Source organism: Clarias gariepinus, chromosome 1, assembly GCF_024256425.1.
Source record: "Clarias gariepinus isolate MV-2021 ecotype Netherlands chromosome 1, CGAR_prim_01v2, whole genome shotgun sequence".
Taxonomy (NCBI): Eukaryota; Metazoa; Chordata; class Actinopteri; order Siluriformes; family Clariidae; genus Clarias; species Clarias gariepinus.
Window position 1 is genome coordinate 41,484,880 of NC_071100.1, and position 15,954 is coordinate 41,500,833.

General features: G+C 36.6%; 1 protein-coding gene across 3 annotated transcripts in view; it reads left to right on the forward strand.

Annotated features, from left to right (window-relative positions):
- Positions 1 to 15,954, forward strand: part of astn1 (astrotactin 1) — a 263,789-nt gene that overhangs the window by 158,579 nt on the left and 89,256 nt on the right. For all 3 annotated transcript variants that reach the window (XM_053504192.1, XM_053504985.1, XM_053505503.1), the window contains one exon: positions 11,520 to 11,647. In XM_053504192.1, coding sequence (XP_053360167.1) covers positions 11,520 to 11,647 — 128 coding nt within the window. The remainder of the gene's footprint in view (positions 1 to 11,519; positions 11,648 to 15,954) is intronic.

The following is a 15,954-nucleotide window of genomic DNA, read 5'->3' on the forward strand; positions in this document are numbered from 1 at the left end:
GGCACGTAACATGAGTGTAGCACATTGTCTGTGAGTATATAAAGTGATAATGGAATCATAAAAACAGAATCAAGATTTCTAGCACTGAAGAATCTAATCTTTCATGCACTGTGAACCAATTTTGCAAATCGAAAATTGGCGTCAAATCATTGGCAGCATTATCACTGAGTGAAAAAAAAAAACAATGAATCTGGAGGTAGACCAGTATAAAAATATTTTCTTTTTTTTAATTCTAAAATTAGGGTGAATATAGCTAATGCTAAACAGCTGCTTAATCAAAGCAGAAGATTTGCCATGTAGGTTATTACCTTTAATATGAAGAGATAATAAAAGTGTTGAAAGGAATATTGAAAATAATGTTTTAAAAATGATGTTCTATTGTAAGTATTAGTGCAACTGTAATAATACTATCAGTGTTGGATCACTATTGTTTTTTCTGAAAGCACAAAAACTTTTTGGAAGTAAAAAATCATGCTCGCTGCAATTCCCTTCTCTCTATGCATGACTTCTGATACTGCTTTTCCAATGAATCTCACTGGCGGCGTTTCCAAAATTCCAGTTTTTCTGTTTTTAGCCTACAGTAGGTGGCTGTATGCCAGGGGAATCATCTCAAAACGCACCGTTTTCTGAAATCACTGCAAAAATCCCTCCATAGACTATAATAGGGTTTCTGCGATGCTCACACACTGATTCAGAACAAAACTACCCCAGTCTCTCTCTCCCACCACTTACTGTATATCAAAACGGAGGACCTGGTCTCCTGCCTTGGATACACTTTAAATGGAGAAGATTGGTCAGACTCTTTACGGGCTATAAAACAAATCCCAGGTTTTGTTACAGGAATCCATTCATCCATTCAACTCTCATTTTAAAAATGCTTTTGTACCACTTTGGAAAAGCTGCCCTTTTCTGCTCACTTCATTGAAATACACACATGAAACTTGACATTACACAAGTATTAAGCCTTCTCTCTCAAAACACCTGAGAACCTCACCCCCAGCATCTATAGTTCAAGAAAAACTAGTAAAAGAATCACAGGAGTGCTACTGGATTTTACGTGAAAGCTGGTTACATTTTCAGTGTCTGTGCGGACGGAGAAGTGGCTGCAGTGAGTGACCCACACCTCACACGCACGCACACACGCACGCATCCACACACGCACACACACACACACTACCTGCTCACAGGCATATCTTTGTTACCTGTATAGCCTAAGAACAAGCTGTTTTTAGCGTTTTCAGTGTTTTGCCCAGGAAAAAGGGCGCTCCTACGTCACAATTTCTCCAGGAACTGTCTACTATTCACTTACTTTCTTTGTTCCATGACTTTAATTTTAGAGAGTCCAGTTCACTCTCCTGGGCACCTGGAACAGGGACATTACTTATCTAATACATACAGTTTTTAATTTGTATTTGTGTGGAGGACAAGTAACCTCGATATGCAGATTGTTTAGATTTTTTAGTTTTTGCTTTCATATTAAAAATACTATACTCAGGAAAAAAAGAAACGTCCCTTTTTCAGGACTGTGTATTTCAACAATAATGTTGTAAAAATCCAAATAACTTTACAGATCTTCATTGTAAAGGGTTTAAACAATGTTTTCCATGCATGTTCAATTAACCATAATCAATTAATTAACATGCACCTGTGGAATGGTCGTTAAGACCTTAACAGCTTACAGAAAGAAGGCATTTAAGGTCACAGTTCTAAAAATGCAGGACACTAAAGAGACTTGTCTACCGACTGTAAAAAACACCCAAATAAAGATGCCCAGGGTTCCTGCTCATCTGCGTGAACATGCATTAGGCATGCTGCAGGGAGGCATGAGGACTGCTGATGTGGCTAGGGCGATAAATCGCCATGTCCGCACCGTGAGACGTCTAAGACAGCGCTACAGGGAGACAGGAAGGACAGCTGATCATCCTCGCAGTGGAAGACCACGTGTAACAACACCTGCACAGGATCGGTACATCCGAATATCACACCTGCGTGACAGGTACAGGATGGCCACAACAACTGCCCGAGTCACACCAGGAACACACAATCCCTCCATCAGTGCTCAGACTGTCCGCAATAGGCAGTCCATGAGGAGGAGATGCACTGCAGTACTTCAAGCAGCTGGTGGCCACACCAGATACTGACTGGTACTTTTGGTTTTGAGCCTCCATTCATTCAGGGACACATTGTGAACCATTTTTAGTTTATGTCTTATGGTGTTGACTCTTTTAGTGTTCATACAAATATTTACACATTAAGTTTACTGAAAGTAAAAACAGTTGAAAGTCAGAGTATATATATATGAATATATTCTATTCTCTAATGACTTTTCCAATGTAAATGTTTCATTTCATTTCATATATTTGATATGTTTTAGTGAAACACGCTTCAATTCATCCATTTCTCTGTGGTCGCCCAACAGTCTAAAAATGAACATGTCTGTCAGAGTCAAACAACAGGAGAGATCACGCATCTCATCGCTGAAATCACATCACTCTTTATAACCAGATAGTACGATAGGCTATGGCTATGAAAAGTTCCCTTCTCCTGGAACCCCCTTTTATTTATTTTTGTGGTTAATTAGACTTTCAGGAGAGCTAGCACTGGACTGGATAACTTGGATAATAGATGTTTTCACTTGACAAAAAATATTCTTTCCTGCTGAAAATGAGACTTGAAGTTTAGAGTTGAGACCTTCAGGCCATGATTTACTGCTGCCAATTTAAGGTTAATTCTCTTGTTCTGTTTAATATGTATTGATGAATATACTGCATGAGTGTTCAGTAGTATTGTAAAATGTACCCTTACTCTGCAGAAGAAAACATGTGGTCTAAGGTCATGTCCACACATGGCTGGGTATAAAAAAAAAAAAAAACGATTTTAAGATTTTTCTACTTCCTTTTTTTAAAAATAAATTCGTGCACACGCTTTAAAAATACCTTTGTAACACAAAATGTCCTGTTAAGTGCTGTTAGGAGCGTCCCTTATCAACAGGGGTCAATCAAAAGCCTAGACAAAACCTTTTCATCAGTTGCGCTTTGTAGAAGTCTGACAGGTCTCGTTCAAACCTGCCGTCGTTGTCTTCGAGGTCTGTGTGTCTTCAGAGTTTAATACGGCATGTAGCAGCAGTGAGCTTGGTAATACACCCAGGCACCTCTGTTTGTTTACCTAATGTGTGTACATACATGTATAATACATGTAAAAAGCAACGGTAACGCAGTCACTAGTTTACTATACATAAGTCCACTATTGCACAAATATTATTATACATGCCTAAGGAATATCAATGAATGTCACAGGTGAACTCCTGACAAGGCACACCTGTGAATTAAAACATTCCACATGACTACATAAAACACATTATGGTTTGTTTAAGACTTTTTTTTTGGTTTATGACATAATTATTTCATAAACAATAAACATTAAATTAAAAAAGTGTATTGTATTGTACTGAATTTCAGACTTAGATTAATATAAATTCTTTGATTATCAGTTTCATTATTAATTAATTGATTTGTTTATTTATTCATTTATTCATTCATTTATTTATTTATTTTCTGGTTGCTCCTATGCTGTTGATTTTGTTGTTTCTATAGCAATGGTGGGTTTTATGTGCCCAGGTTGCTTGCCCGAGACCTAACCCTCCTCCCTTCTCATCTGAGCTTTTGAACTGGCAACAGTGGAGTCATTTTTATGAAGGAAAAATGGGCGAAACAGTGGCCACCCAGTGATGCCAAGGCTCAAATACCGAACCCTCCAATCAGCAACACAGCTGCTCTATAAATCACATAAAACTTAAAATCACAATACAACTATTTAATCCCTAAAGGCTGCAATTTATAACAGGTAATAAATGCATAGTTGGGAAATTATGTAAACTAGTGCAATTATTAGTCATAAACAGGCTACACAATACAAATCCAGCTATCATGCTGTTTTTTTATGTTGCGCTTAACATTTATTACAATGATTTAACTACCAAATAAATCTGTGAAATAAATGTGCAAAATAATACATTTGTGTAGAACATTTTATGATTGCGCACATGACGCAGCATATCTTCAGATTTACTCATGTGGAAGAGCTGGAGATTGTGAAGCTAAGAGTGTGCAACATGGCATGGAAGCTCTTCATAGGATGCCAATAATAAATGGAGTATGTGATGCCCACAGCAGCATGGTAGCTTTTTCTGCCATGTTCATCTCCGGGCTCAGTCTGGATTGGCGAGTATTGATCAGCCTTTGTGGCCTGGCATGCACCAATGAACTGACTGTAAAAACCAGCTGGGCGGGATTGGATAGTGATTTGCAACCTGCGGCTCTGAAAATTCTCTGGCTCACAGTGCTGGTCACAACCCTATTCATCCTGCCATAAGATGCAAGGGTTTTATTTAAAGGACGCAAAAATTAGCTGTACTGTAAGTGTAATGCCTTTAGGATGGACAGAATTGAATATTAGTCCCACACCAAGGTGTTTTAAGAGAAGAGAAACCAGGCATAACCAAAATGATGTTAAAAAGATGCACTGTTAATAGAACAAGGAAATAAAAAGACGTTGTTTCATGTTTTTTTTCTCCCTGACCCAACTCATAGACATCCTCAAACCAACAACCCAATGTATGTTTTGTTTATGCAACCCCCGTGTAAATATAGGATGCAGGGAATTTAACATGGACTTTTTAAGATGCAAAAAGAGAAAAAGCATTCAGCTTACAGTGAGCATCTCAAATTGGCAGCTCAGACCAGGAAGAACATAAAAAGGAATTCAGCTCGAGGCTGATAGTTTGATTTATCCGCCTACAGCTCAGAGGTTTCATGCATGTTTTATGTGTTGTAGCTATAGTGGTGTTTAAATAGTATGAAAGACTGAAGAGTTTGTGTATTAGGGCAAGGAACGAGACGCCGTGTAGGCCAATTAGACTGACTATAGTGAATCTTTCTCATACGAAATTAGCACTTTATGAATTCTCCACAGTGACTTGTCTCCACTAGTGTTTTGTACTGGGGAAAGGGATAGGAGAACATACTGGACCTGTCCTATGTTCCATTATTTAAGTGTTTTGTCTGGTTTAGCTTTCAGACAGTTGTAGGATCGTGTCCAGGGTTGTTGTTTTTTTTTTTTCATTTCCATAGTCTCGCTCACTCAGTAAACATGTAAACCTGCCAACTGCTACCAATATAAGATGTTTTATTTTGAGTAGCTCAGGTTGTAAGTGGCTAGATAGAGCAGTAAATGGGGGGAAATAATAGCAGAGTGCTTATACATTGGGCGAGTGTCCAGAACACCTACTGCACTTGTGCTGGAGGAAAATGAGTGTTGTTTAGATTCACATGTACAAACACTTAGACACAGACACACATGACGGCACATTGCTTGAAAAGTGGATTGCACTACATGCACAAAAATGACTTTTCTCCACTGGATGCTTGTCATGCTGCAGAATATGTTTCCATCCATAAATTACCCCAGACTCTGCCTTCCATCTCCCTTTCCTGCCTTTTCACTCTCTCACATTGTATTGTGTTTTTTCTTTTCCTTTTTTTTTTTTTTTAACTTGGATTACGCCACACGGTTTGTCTCCCATTGCCGAGAACATGGAGGCTGGCATTAGCGAGATAAACAGAACTAACAAATGTTTTTCCAAATGCCTCGCATGCCAAGAAGAGGACATTTGCAGTCATCGTTTTTATGTTTATTGTTCCCAGCCCATGCAGCTCTCTCCCCAGTGTGTTGCCTAGTTTCTGTTCAGTTTAATTCTGTTGCTTTTAAATCTGTATTTTTATTTTTTTTCCCATCCAGCTGTCCTGAGACCATCTACCTAAAATCAGTGCCGGCTATAAACTCAGCCGCTCCTAATTACTTCAGCACTCCTCTGGCTTTCCACCTCTCTTATGCACAGCATGGACTGAGACACTTTTAATGAATATTTCACCGGTCTTTGTTCTCATTAACAGAGCGGTGGATCATGATTACGAGCCACGTCTCCCACTTACTCTCTCCACAGTAAATTAATCTATCAAATACATGCCAGGTGCAGTGTCATTATGATAGTCCTTTTATTCATGGTGAAATCTGGGTTAGCTCAGGTTAGTGGTGAGCTACAAGACCAGTGATCTGGTATACTGATTGCAGTTTTGTCTCTGCCTTTAGATCACAGCGGATCATTTTTATGTCGGGAGAATCAAGTAGTATGCAGCATTCACAAAGAATGCAGTGCAATCTAGGTCTAATTTTGTCTTTATAGTGTTTTGGGGATTGGGTTAATTCTACGTAGGGAGGTGGGGTAAAGTAATTATTACCAAAGTACCCCTGGGATTGAATCCAGCCTGAATCCACAATGTCATCATTTTTACAGAATGTACTTGCATGAAAAATGTGTGGAAGCATTCTGGTCTGGACAGATTATGCAATTATTTTACCCTTTTATTGAATGACCAGTAGAAATAACCCTAGTGTAGGGTACTGAGCAAAAGTCTTGGGCCATCCCTTATTTCTTTTCTTTCATATTTTGCTTCCAAAGAGTCAGACATTCCTGTATTTTTTTATGGAGTCTTGAGGAATAGTTCTTTATACCTGCTGAAACACATTTTGGCTAAGACGAATGTTGTTTATTTGTTAAGCCATCCAGTGAACTAATGAACAGGGGCAGATGATCAGGCCAGTGATTATTATACTGGTGCTGCTCAATACTGAGTGGTTAGAACTGACAAGAGGGGAATAGAGACCGCTGCTGAGGTTATTACATAATTAACTATTTTTTTATTTGTATCTTTAGGCATTTAGCAGCTTGTCGCAGTAAACATTTGTTCCTATTTCTTTAATTTAATCCTCATCATTTAATGTAATTCAATATAAAGAAATGAGGCGTGATTCGAGACTTTTGCACAGTACTGTACATCTGTTCTGAATGGGCTTGTTAATAAACAGGCCAACATACTGTGGGAAAAGACAGTGAGTTTATGGGAGAAAACCACATTGTGTTCTGCTCCTCGTACAGCAAACTGAAACTACAGTAATGGGAAGAAGACATTTTTTTGTTTTCTTCATCTGTTTAGTTGTGGTTACCTTCTGTAAGCTTTTGTATTTGTAGAGCAACCTTTACCTGAAACTCATTTTGCTGAAAGTGTGGTTACTGAAGATGCTTATTTTTATATAGAAATAGAAAAAATGCACTTTAAATGTCCTTTGACTGCATGGCGGCACAGTGTCTGATCAGTTAGCATTCCCATTTCCCCCCCTTCAGCCCAGAGGCATGTTTTGTCTGCTGGCTGGTGTTTACATATTGCTTGTCGTTTACGCTTGGGTGTGTGAATATATGCCTGCAAAGGCTTAGCACCCCCGTCCAGTCTTCAGGCCCCCCGCAAACATACGTTAATATTCAATACGTTGTATGGATACTTTGAATGGATTATTTTGGGCAGCCAAACAGAATGTACCATTTGCTTTTCCATTTTTTCGATTTTAAATTGTGGTTTCACACTGTTGCTTCACACTGTTTGTTCATTGTTGTTCACTAGCGGTTACTCACAATGTTCTCCTAGATGGCCACAATTCAGAGCAAAGCTCAGCATTTTCCTGCTGTGTTGAAAATGACTATTTAGAAACAAAATTCGGTCTGGAGACTTATAAAGACTTAGTATGCATTTTTCCCCGTATTCTTTTAAGTTATGATTAATCTTTAATGTGCATTCCTGTAGCTTGGCTTTTCTTCTTGGAACACCGGAAAAGACGTAAGAAAAATAAGAAGACTGGCCTGCTGTTCTTGGATTGGATGTTCCCTGTGTGATATTGGCGTTGATAATTTGATTTCCAAGTCACAGACTTAAAAAGTTTTTGTCATTTTATTGATTGGCTTACATCCTACTTACATGTGCTTTTTGTCTGATTAAATGTACTGTGCGCCATCATTATGGATTGCTCAGTATCTCTGCCATAATACAAGCGTGACATTGCCGAATGATATGCTTGTAATTATTAATTTACATGTAAATGAGTATTGTGTAACAGTTAGACAGATTTCAATGAAAATATTTAATCAGAATATAACTGGAAACGCGGGTGAGTGCATGTACAGTATATGACCCAATTTGTGAGCAAATAATTAGGCTTTTTTTTTTTTTGCAGTGTTTTCGCATTAATGCAACCTTTAATTTTCTTTTAATGTGTACACAATGATCACTTTATTAGAAACACCTAATAATCCAATCATTTGGCAGCAGCACAATGTGGAAATTTTACCTACAGTATGGTAATATATTTTTAAAGACAGTTAAATAGAGACATATTGTAACGTTACATTAGATAGAAGGGGCATGAGTGATTTGTGTACAAGAGACGTGAGATGTACATGATGCATATTGGAAACTGATAGGGTCACTGCGTCTGGTTATTTCTGATACTAGTGTAATGTTATAACCTTAAAAATCCAACTCCTATGGTTCCTCAGAGTGGTCTGAGTTCATTTACTGTAGAGTGTTCACTTGTGCACAAAAAATGTGGCTAATCCCTCTCAGTATATGTTCAGGGCTGAAACAGACAAAGTGTGAAAACACATTTTGATTCACTGCAAACCACAATCAAAACAAGAGTTTGCTTAATGTTTTATATCAACCAAATCAACATAGTATTGATACTAAATTGCATAATTAAATTACCATAAACACAGCTGCAGGTTGATTCATCAATTGTGACAAAATGATTGTAGGTGGATTTATAGCTTGGCTTTTACGCAAATTAGTAACAAGCTTCTATTATTTTCTTTCTTTCTGTCTGAACTGAACAAGTTTGATGACTTTTCCACATTTCCATTACGAAGAGAAAGAAAGAATCACACTTAGAAGTGCAGCACTGTGCTCTACAGTACCTTTAAAGTGGGAAACCTGGGAATGTGATTGAAATTCAGAAATGTAGGACACATGCATACTGTTCATTAACTAGACCTGGAGCACTACTGTAGATATGCAGCTTTGGTGGAAACATTTTCTTTATGTGCTGTGTGTCTTAGTTTGAATTGTTGTAGAAGGCAGCATGTATAGGACAGATATTTATCCGTGAGAAATGATGTAAAATGTTAAATAGTGAAGAAAGTTCCATTAGACTGCTCATGATACATGGTGCATTGAATTGTAACACAAAGACTCATACATTAACAAAGACAGTCTGTTTAAAACTTTACAACATGTCATGTCTACAGCAAACCAAACATTTTGATAAATAACATCCCTTTAAGGCACTTGAGCCATGCAGGCTGACTATAAAACAGTCTCAGACCATACCTTGGTAGCAGCTTTATATGTTTACCGACATGTACGTCTTTGGATAATGAGTTTTTTTGCAGCACAAGAGCAGAAATATTATACTTTGCCAATGTCATTATTGAGCCTAGAAACAAGGGCTAAGTGTCAACAAAGCTGTGCACCATCATGTCTGTTTACTAAGGCACAAATGACAGCTGCTCCACAGCTCTTACCACTTCTCGTATCCAATTTAACATCAAATGCTTCTTCTACGCCTCTAGCTTTCTTCCTGTTTTTGCTTAAGCCCAATTAGATGGAGCTTTGTGTATTCCAAGATAATGCTATTCTCCCATCCGATTCCAGTTCCTAATGAGATATGACAGTAGACCTTGCCGAGTGAATTAGGATGTGTAATGCTCTAAACTCAGTTGTGCAACAGAAGAAGAAATGATTTTATGAGAAAATATCCTGAATATTGTCAATATTGTCTTTTTTTTTCATCAGACACAGACAGGGGAATTTGTTAGGCCTCTTATGGTATTTCTGTCTGTCTTGGGTTGACAAAATAGGCTTCATTGATACTGTGGATGAAAACGTACTGGAAAATAATTAAACTAAATGAAAAGATGAAGAACATAATTAGTTCTTAGATTTTTCCCCCCGTTTTTAATATTGCATTATAATTACAGTATGAAGAGTGGGAGCAGGAATGATATTAATTATGCTTTAGTGTCTAAATAAATTTGTCAGTAGTTTAATGGTCATTTTAATCATACAGGGAAATTATAATCATTTAATGTGCAAAAAGATTCTATTTCAAATTTATGTTCTGTATAAGCTGCGAGATATTTCATCTGCAAAACCTTAAATTCATTTTAATATGCAAGGAGTGAGCAGGAGTGGACAAGGTCCTGGACAATTATACTTACAGTAAGTATCAGGGATGGAAATTACCAGTCACCACAAAATACAATAATATCACAATATCTACGTCCTGATTTGATTGAAATCTGATAACTGGTATGATTTTGGAAATGTGCCGAATCGATAGTTGATTTTTTTCCTAATTTTGTTACAATTTTAAACCTTTAAAAAAGTTGATAAATGAAATTCAACTTTTCGATCTTCGATGAAATTATCAGTTAAAAGTAGCCTGTTCCTTAAAACATTAGTTTCATCACTTGAAAATAAAGCACAGCATTTAAGCAATACAAACTAATTTCAAATATAAAAGTTTAACTTAAAATTTATTTAAGCAAAAAACTTTATTTCTGCCATATGGCAAAAGTGTACCTCCAGGATTATAAAGAAACAGCGAAGTTCTACTGAATTAAGTTTTTTGAAAATATAACACCATAAAAATGCGTTTCAACTAAAATGTAAGAATAGTTTTTTTAACTGAAACTAAAAAGAATTGTAATTCATAACTAAATCAATTTCCCCCCAATTCTAGTAAATATTAATTGTGAATCAACTATCTTATACTTTTCTTAAAAGTTAAAAATTTTATATGATAGTATTAGTCGATGTCTTGTATTCATTTGAAAAGTAACGTTTGTTATTTATTTAATACTGTAAGTAACTAGTACATGATCACACTGAAGAGAGTGATATTTAAAATTAGCTAGAATTTGACGTTCTGCATATCACACTGATGACACTGTAGTCTAATTTGTAAGTTTTTTCACTCGCCTTTTTTCTGATTAGATGACGGAGAGATGACGAGTACATTGAAGGTCTATATATAATAATATATAATAAAATCATAATACAAAGTATATAAATAAATATAATAATAATAATAAGAAGAAGAAGAAATAAAAAGTTCTAAATAAAATAAAAAATAATAAAATTAATAAAAATGTATCAAGAAAGAGTACAAGTATTCAATGTTAATATACATAGCAGTTAAATTTGATAACTGAGGAAAATTCTCTAAAGTGAAATTTTACCTAATGAACACAGATGACTGGAGTTGCATCGTGATGCATCCCAGTGTAGTTACAGGATTCATAAGAACTTTTGGAACGCCACTATCCTAATCAAATGAATCAACGTGAACTAACTGCTGTATAAAAAAAGTTTAACAGGATTTGCAACTCTTAAAAAACATGCCATTGAAAGAATGAAAATGATGTTTCTGTCTTGAATTTCTTCACACATCTTTTCTACAATCATGAGTCAGAAATTTATATTCTTGTGACACGTTCTCCCTCGTATAAAGAACTGTCAATCTACATGTATAAGTTCTGCTTCTAAACTCTAAGTTTACTTCCACTCTTGCAGACAGAAGAACTTTGCCCGTGGCATTGAACAGCAGCTTCCGGATGGCATGGTGGTGGCATCGGTTCCAAATGAGGCACAGTGCCGTGAGGAGCTCTCTGATCCAGTTCCTGATCCTGAGTATCTCACTGGTAAGTCACTCTGATGCCAAAATGATCAAGATAAGCAAAATCTGAATGTACTGTAATCTGATGGTGTAGCATTTGTATAACAGTTCTAAACACACGCTGAGAACATCATCCCTTTGACTATCAATAAAAAAGAACACAACAATACACGATAATGTTCGGCTGAGACTCTTAACTCAGTTCTGTTGGCTGGAATTTATTCTAAATACAGACTATTACTGTGGACTTTCCCTAAAAATCATGTAGATTTTCATAAAGCAGATATGTTGACACTTCACATGTGCAATCTTGACAATATTTTATTATTTTTTTATGACTGATTAAATCAACACATTAGCTGGTCTTTTGTTATTTTGGTAACTTAATAATGTTTATTGCATCTGCTTAAACACAAATTAAACCAGAAATGCAGCAGAGTTTTGGGAAAGCTTTTAAGCCGTCAGTCATCTAAGTTTTCCGCATACTCAGCAGGAACTGTAGCGTTGGATGACCGTTGTAATATCGTTAAGATGACGTCTCCCGTTGGGAAAAAGCCAGGACAGCATTGTTTTTAAATGTTGGTATGACTTTGATAAAGTGAAATTGAGATAACTTTGAATGAATGGCCCAAACACAACATGGCAAACACAACCTCAAAACAATGAAATTCTAACCTTTGTTTGGTGCATATATACTGATTAACATCCATTCAATCAACGTCTGCACACCTCCACGGTCCCTTTAGGTTTTTTATCAGGGTTCAGAATTCTGATCGGAAGTGAGGACAGACACAATAGCTTCCCGGTCACAGCGTCTGTATTTCATGTCATGCATCTCTTAGTATTGTATTGTTACCTCTCTGTTTAATTTTCTTGCAAAAATATTATTGTGAGAAGCATCTTAGCTCCCATAATACTCTACTGTAATATGGTGTTCGCGCAGCCTCCAAACTGCATCGTGTCCGCTTTCACAGAACAGATCTCAAACTAAGCAGGGTTTTTATTTCAGTAAATTACTGAAATCCTGTATTTTTGGTGCTCATTGTAATGTACCCACATTTATTACCGTCAATATCATGTTCCCTAGTGGTCCAGTAAGCATGCAGTGCTGTTATTGCAGCAGCCCGAGTTCAAATCCTGCTCAGGCTATCAATTTAGTTTTAATATGGTTTTGACTTTGCAACAGTCAGGGATGTTATCCCATAGTTATGATTGTAAACTTGTTTTGATGACATTGATCAAAATAATTCTAACTTTCAAAAACAACCTAATACAATCTTTTCCCCAACGTCCTTAGCATTGCCTTCAACACTAAGTGTTGACAACCTAAAATTCAATATGATAATAATTTAATTACTTGTGAAATGTACCATACAGCACGATGAAGTGATTTTTTTTTCCGCATATCCCAGTTAGGAAGCTGGGATCAGAGCACAGGAAGTGCTGGGACTCGAACCCCACACCTTCCGATCAGTAACCCAGTAACCCACAGCCATTCCATATTAAGACTACATACATGTATTGAGATTTGCTATGAGTTTAGATACAGTAAGACTGCAAAAGACAGCTCAGTTCTTTGACGTTCAAAGATGTTTCAACATAACCTTCTCCCTTTTAACATCTTTGATTGAAGCACACTCAAAAAAAAGCGTGGATTTCTGCCTTGTCCTTATTCATCATTATTTTCAAGAAATACTCAGTTTTTGCCATTGGTTGTAAGCATGCACACACACACACACACACACACACACACACACACACTCGCACACCTACTTACACACATGACCTCTGTATGTGGATGTGCCCACATAAAGGCAGAGCTTCTTTTCATCTACATTGCTTTCGACTGGATGAGGTGAGTTAATAATGAAGCCGAAGGAAATGGAAGAGAGCATTAGATCATTATGCATTTTTTTCTTACTTTCTTTCCTTTCTTTTTTTTTTCTTTTTGGAAGGAGCAGCGACAAGGCTGCTTGCTTCTGGACGCAGCTACAGCTGTCGACTTTCATTAGGCAGCTAATCTGACTCCAGTCTGGAACAAGTGCACGGGAGCCTTACTTCACATTTTACACTCTTAATGAGGGAAAAAATAGGGCCAAATACATCCATTCTGCCAGATAACTTCAGTCACACTACTCCAAGGCTTTCATCAGCATTGATTCTTTTGACATCGACATAGCAGAATGCCTGAAAATGAAAATCCAGTCCAAAGACTATTAACTGGCAAATTACCTGGAGGAAGGGCATATTAGGATACCAGCATTGTAATTATATCTCTTTTGTGCAAATAAATTCCTAATGTGCCATTTTAAGCCTTGGATAGAATTTCTGGATCTTAAACAACTTGCTGCCTCGGTGACTGGAAATTGTAGTACCACTTAGTACACAAAAAAATGAGACTAGGGGGCCTTTCCCACTTTCCTTATCTCATCCTGAGAGCATGATTCACAATTTGCCTAAAGTACCCTCCACAATTATAGGCACCACTTGTCAAGATTATTATAAAAAGGTTGGGGGAGAAAAAAAAAATACACCTTTTGGTGAAGTAGCTTCATCTCATGGGAAAATTTATTCAGAGAAAAACAAATCCCTCATGAGGAAATAATTATGTTTTAACTAAAACATATGCTGCAAATTATCGTCACCCCTGAGTTTAACACTGTGTACAACTTCCTGGTGTCAATAAAACAGCTCTGAGTGTTCTTCTTTAACTGTTTGTAGGATTTCAGGAGACAGAGCAGGGCATCTGAGCCTGTTCCTCTTTATAGAATCCCTTGAGGGGCCGAGGCGCTCGGTTGTTCAATGGGATTCAGGTCAGGGGAATGAGATGACCATGAGAGAAGCTGTAGTCTGTCGCCAGCTAAACTTGTTTGTGTTGATTTGGTTATATGCTTCAGATCATTGTCCTGCTGGAAGATCCAGTGATGACCCAGTTTTAGTTTCCTGGCAGAGGCAGGCAGGAAGTTTGTAACAGTTCCAGATTGTAGCAGATTGTTCCAGTTCATGTCTACTTTTTTCTTGATTGCTCTTACAAAAGAAATGGCCATTATCAAGCATTTTAATAATCATTCCCAGATCAACACAAATCTTTCTTTTTTTTTTTTTTTTTTTTTTTTTTGTGTTAATGGATAAGTAAGGAAATTTGATGGGTGTTTTACCTGATATTTATACCCCAGTTATTCAGGGATAACAGCTGGCACAATAGCTTCCCGGTCACAGCGATGACGCAGTTAACGATGCCCCGCCCCATAAACGCCCCCAAGCGCTTTCTAATAAGATAGTTGCAATGCTGTATAATTTCGTCAGATGAATCATTGACTGCTTCAGTTAACTGCAGCGTCCAGGCAGCCTTATACACTATGTTCATATACAGGCAGTTCTTGCATTGTCAACATGGTTTCATAAATAGATGATGTGGTAAAAAAAATAACAAACCAAGTAATAAAACGAATTTTTAAAATCACTCAAAACACAACCAATGGTGCTTATGCTCTTTAAAAATAAATAAATAAATAAATAAATAAATAAATAAATTAATTAATTAATTAATTAATTAATTAATACAAATAGTTCTTGCAATATTTTTCAAGAAATTCTTAATAATCCTTAAAGACATGGTAACATCTGTAATTTATTCATACCGATAGTAGTAGGTACGGAATACAATGGCAGGCTATGTATTTTACATTACGGTGTATTTTATCTATTTTCGTTTAATACACTGATGGATAATATTTTGCTTCAAAGTAAAGCTCAAAATGTAATTTCATCTTGGGTTTGTTTTTGTTATATTTTAAACGTTTAATGTTTTTTCGCTGATAGTCAAAAATTGGCATAACAAATTAATTAATGGTCCATAATATCTGTTTTAATTCATGTCTTTAACAGAAGAAAATCATAGGAATTCCATGTTTGTTTGACTCCACAGAGGGTTCAGAACAACCACTATGCAATATTAAAATAACCATATACAAATAACAACTTACAGGTATAATGTCAGCAACTAACATTTCTCCAGAAATGCACAACTTCCTGACATTTCAAGTATTTCCAAAGATCTTGTGATGTTTCCGTTTTGGGATCAAATTCAGAAAAGCTCCCTAACACTGAATTGTAGATACTATTTTTATTCAGTGCATTTTAGTGCTCACACTTTTTATTAGTGATCATTTCCACAGAAAAGCACTTTAAACTTTTCTGCTCAGTCTGCATGTCACATTCATCCAGGGCATTTATAGCAGGAAGAAATGGTGTCATTCATATAAAAAGGATTTTTTTTTAAACAACATTGATGGAAATACACATCGGGCCTAATTATAAATCGAGGCACAC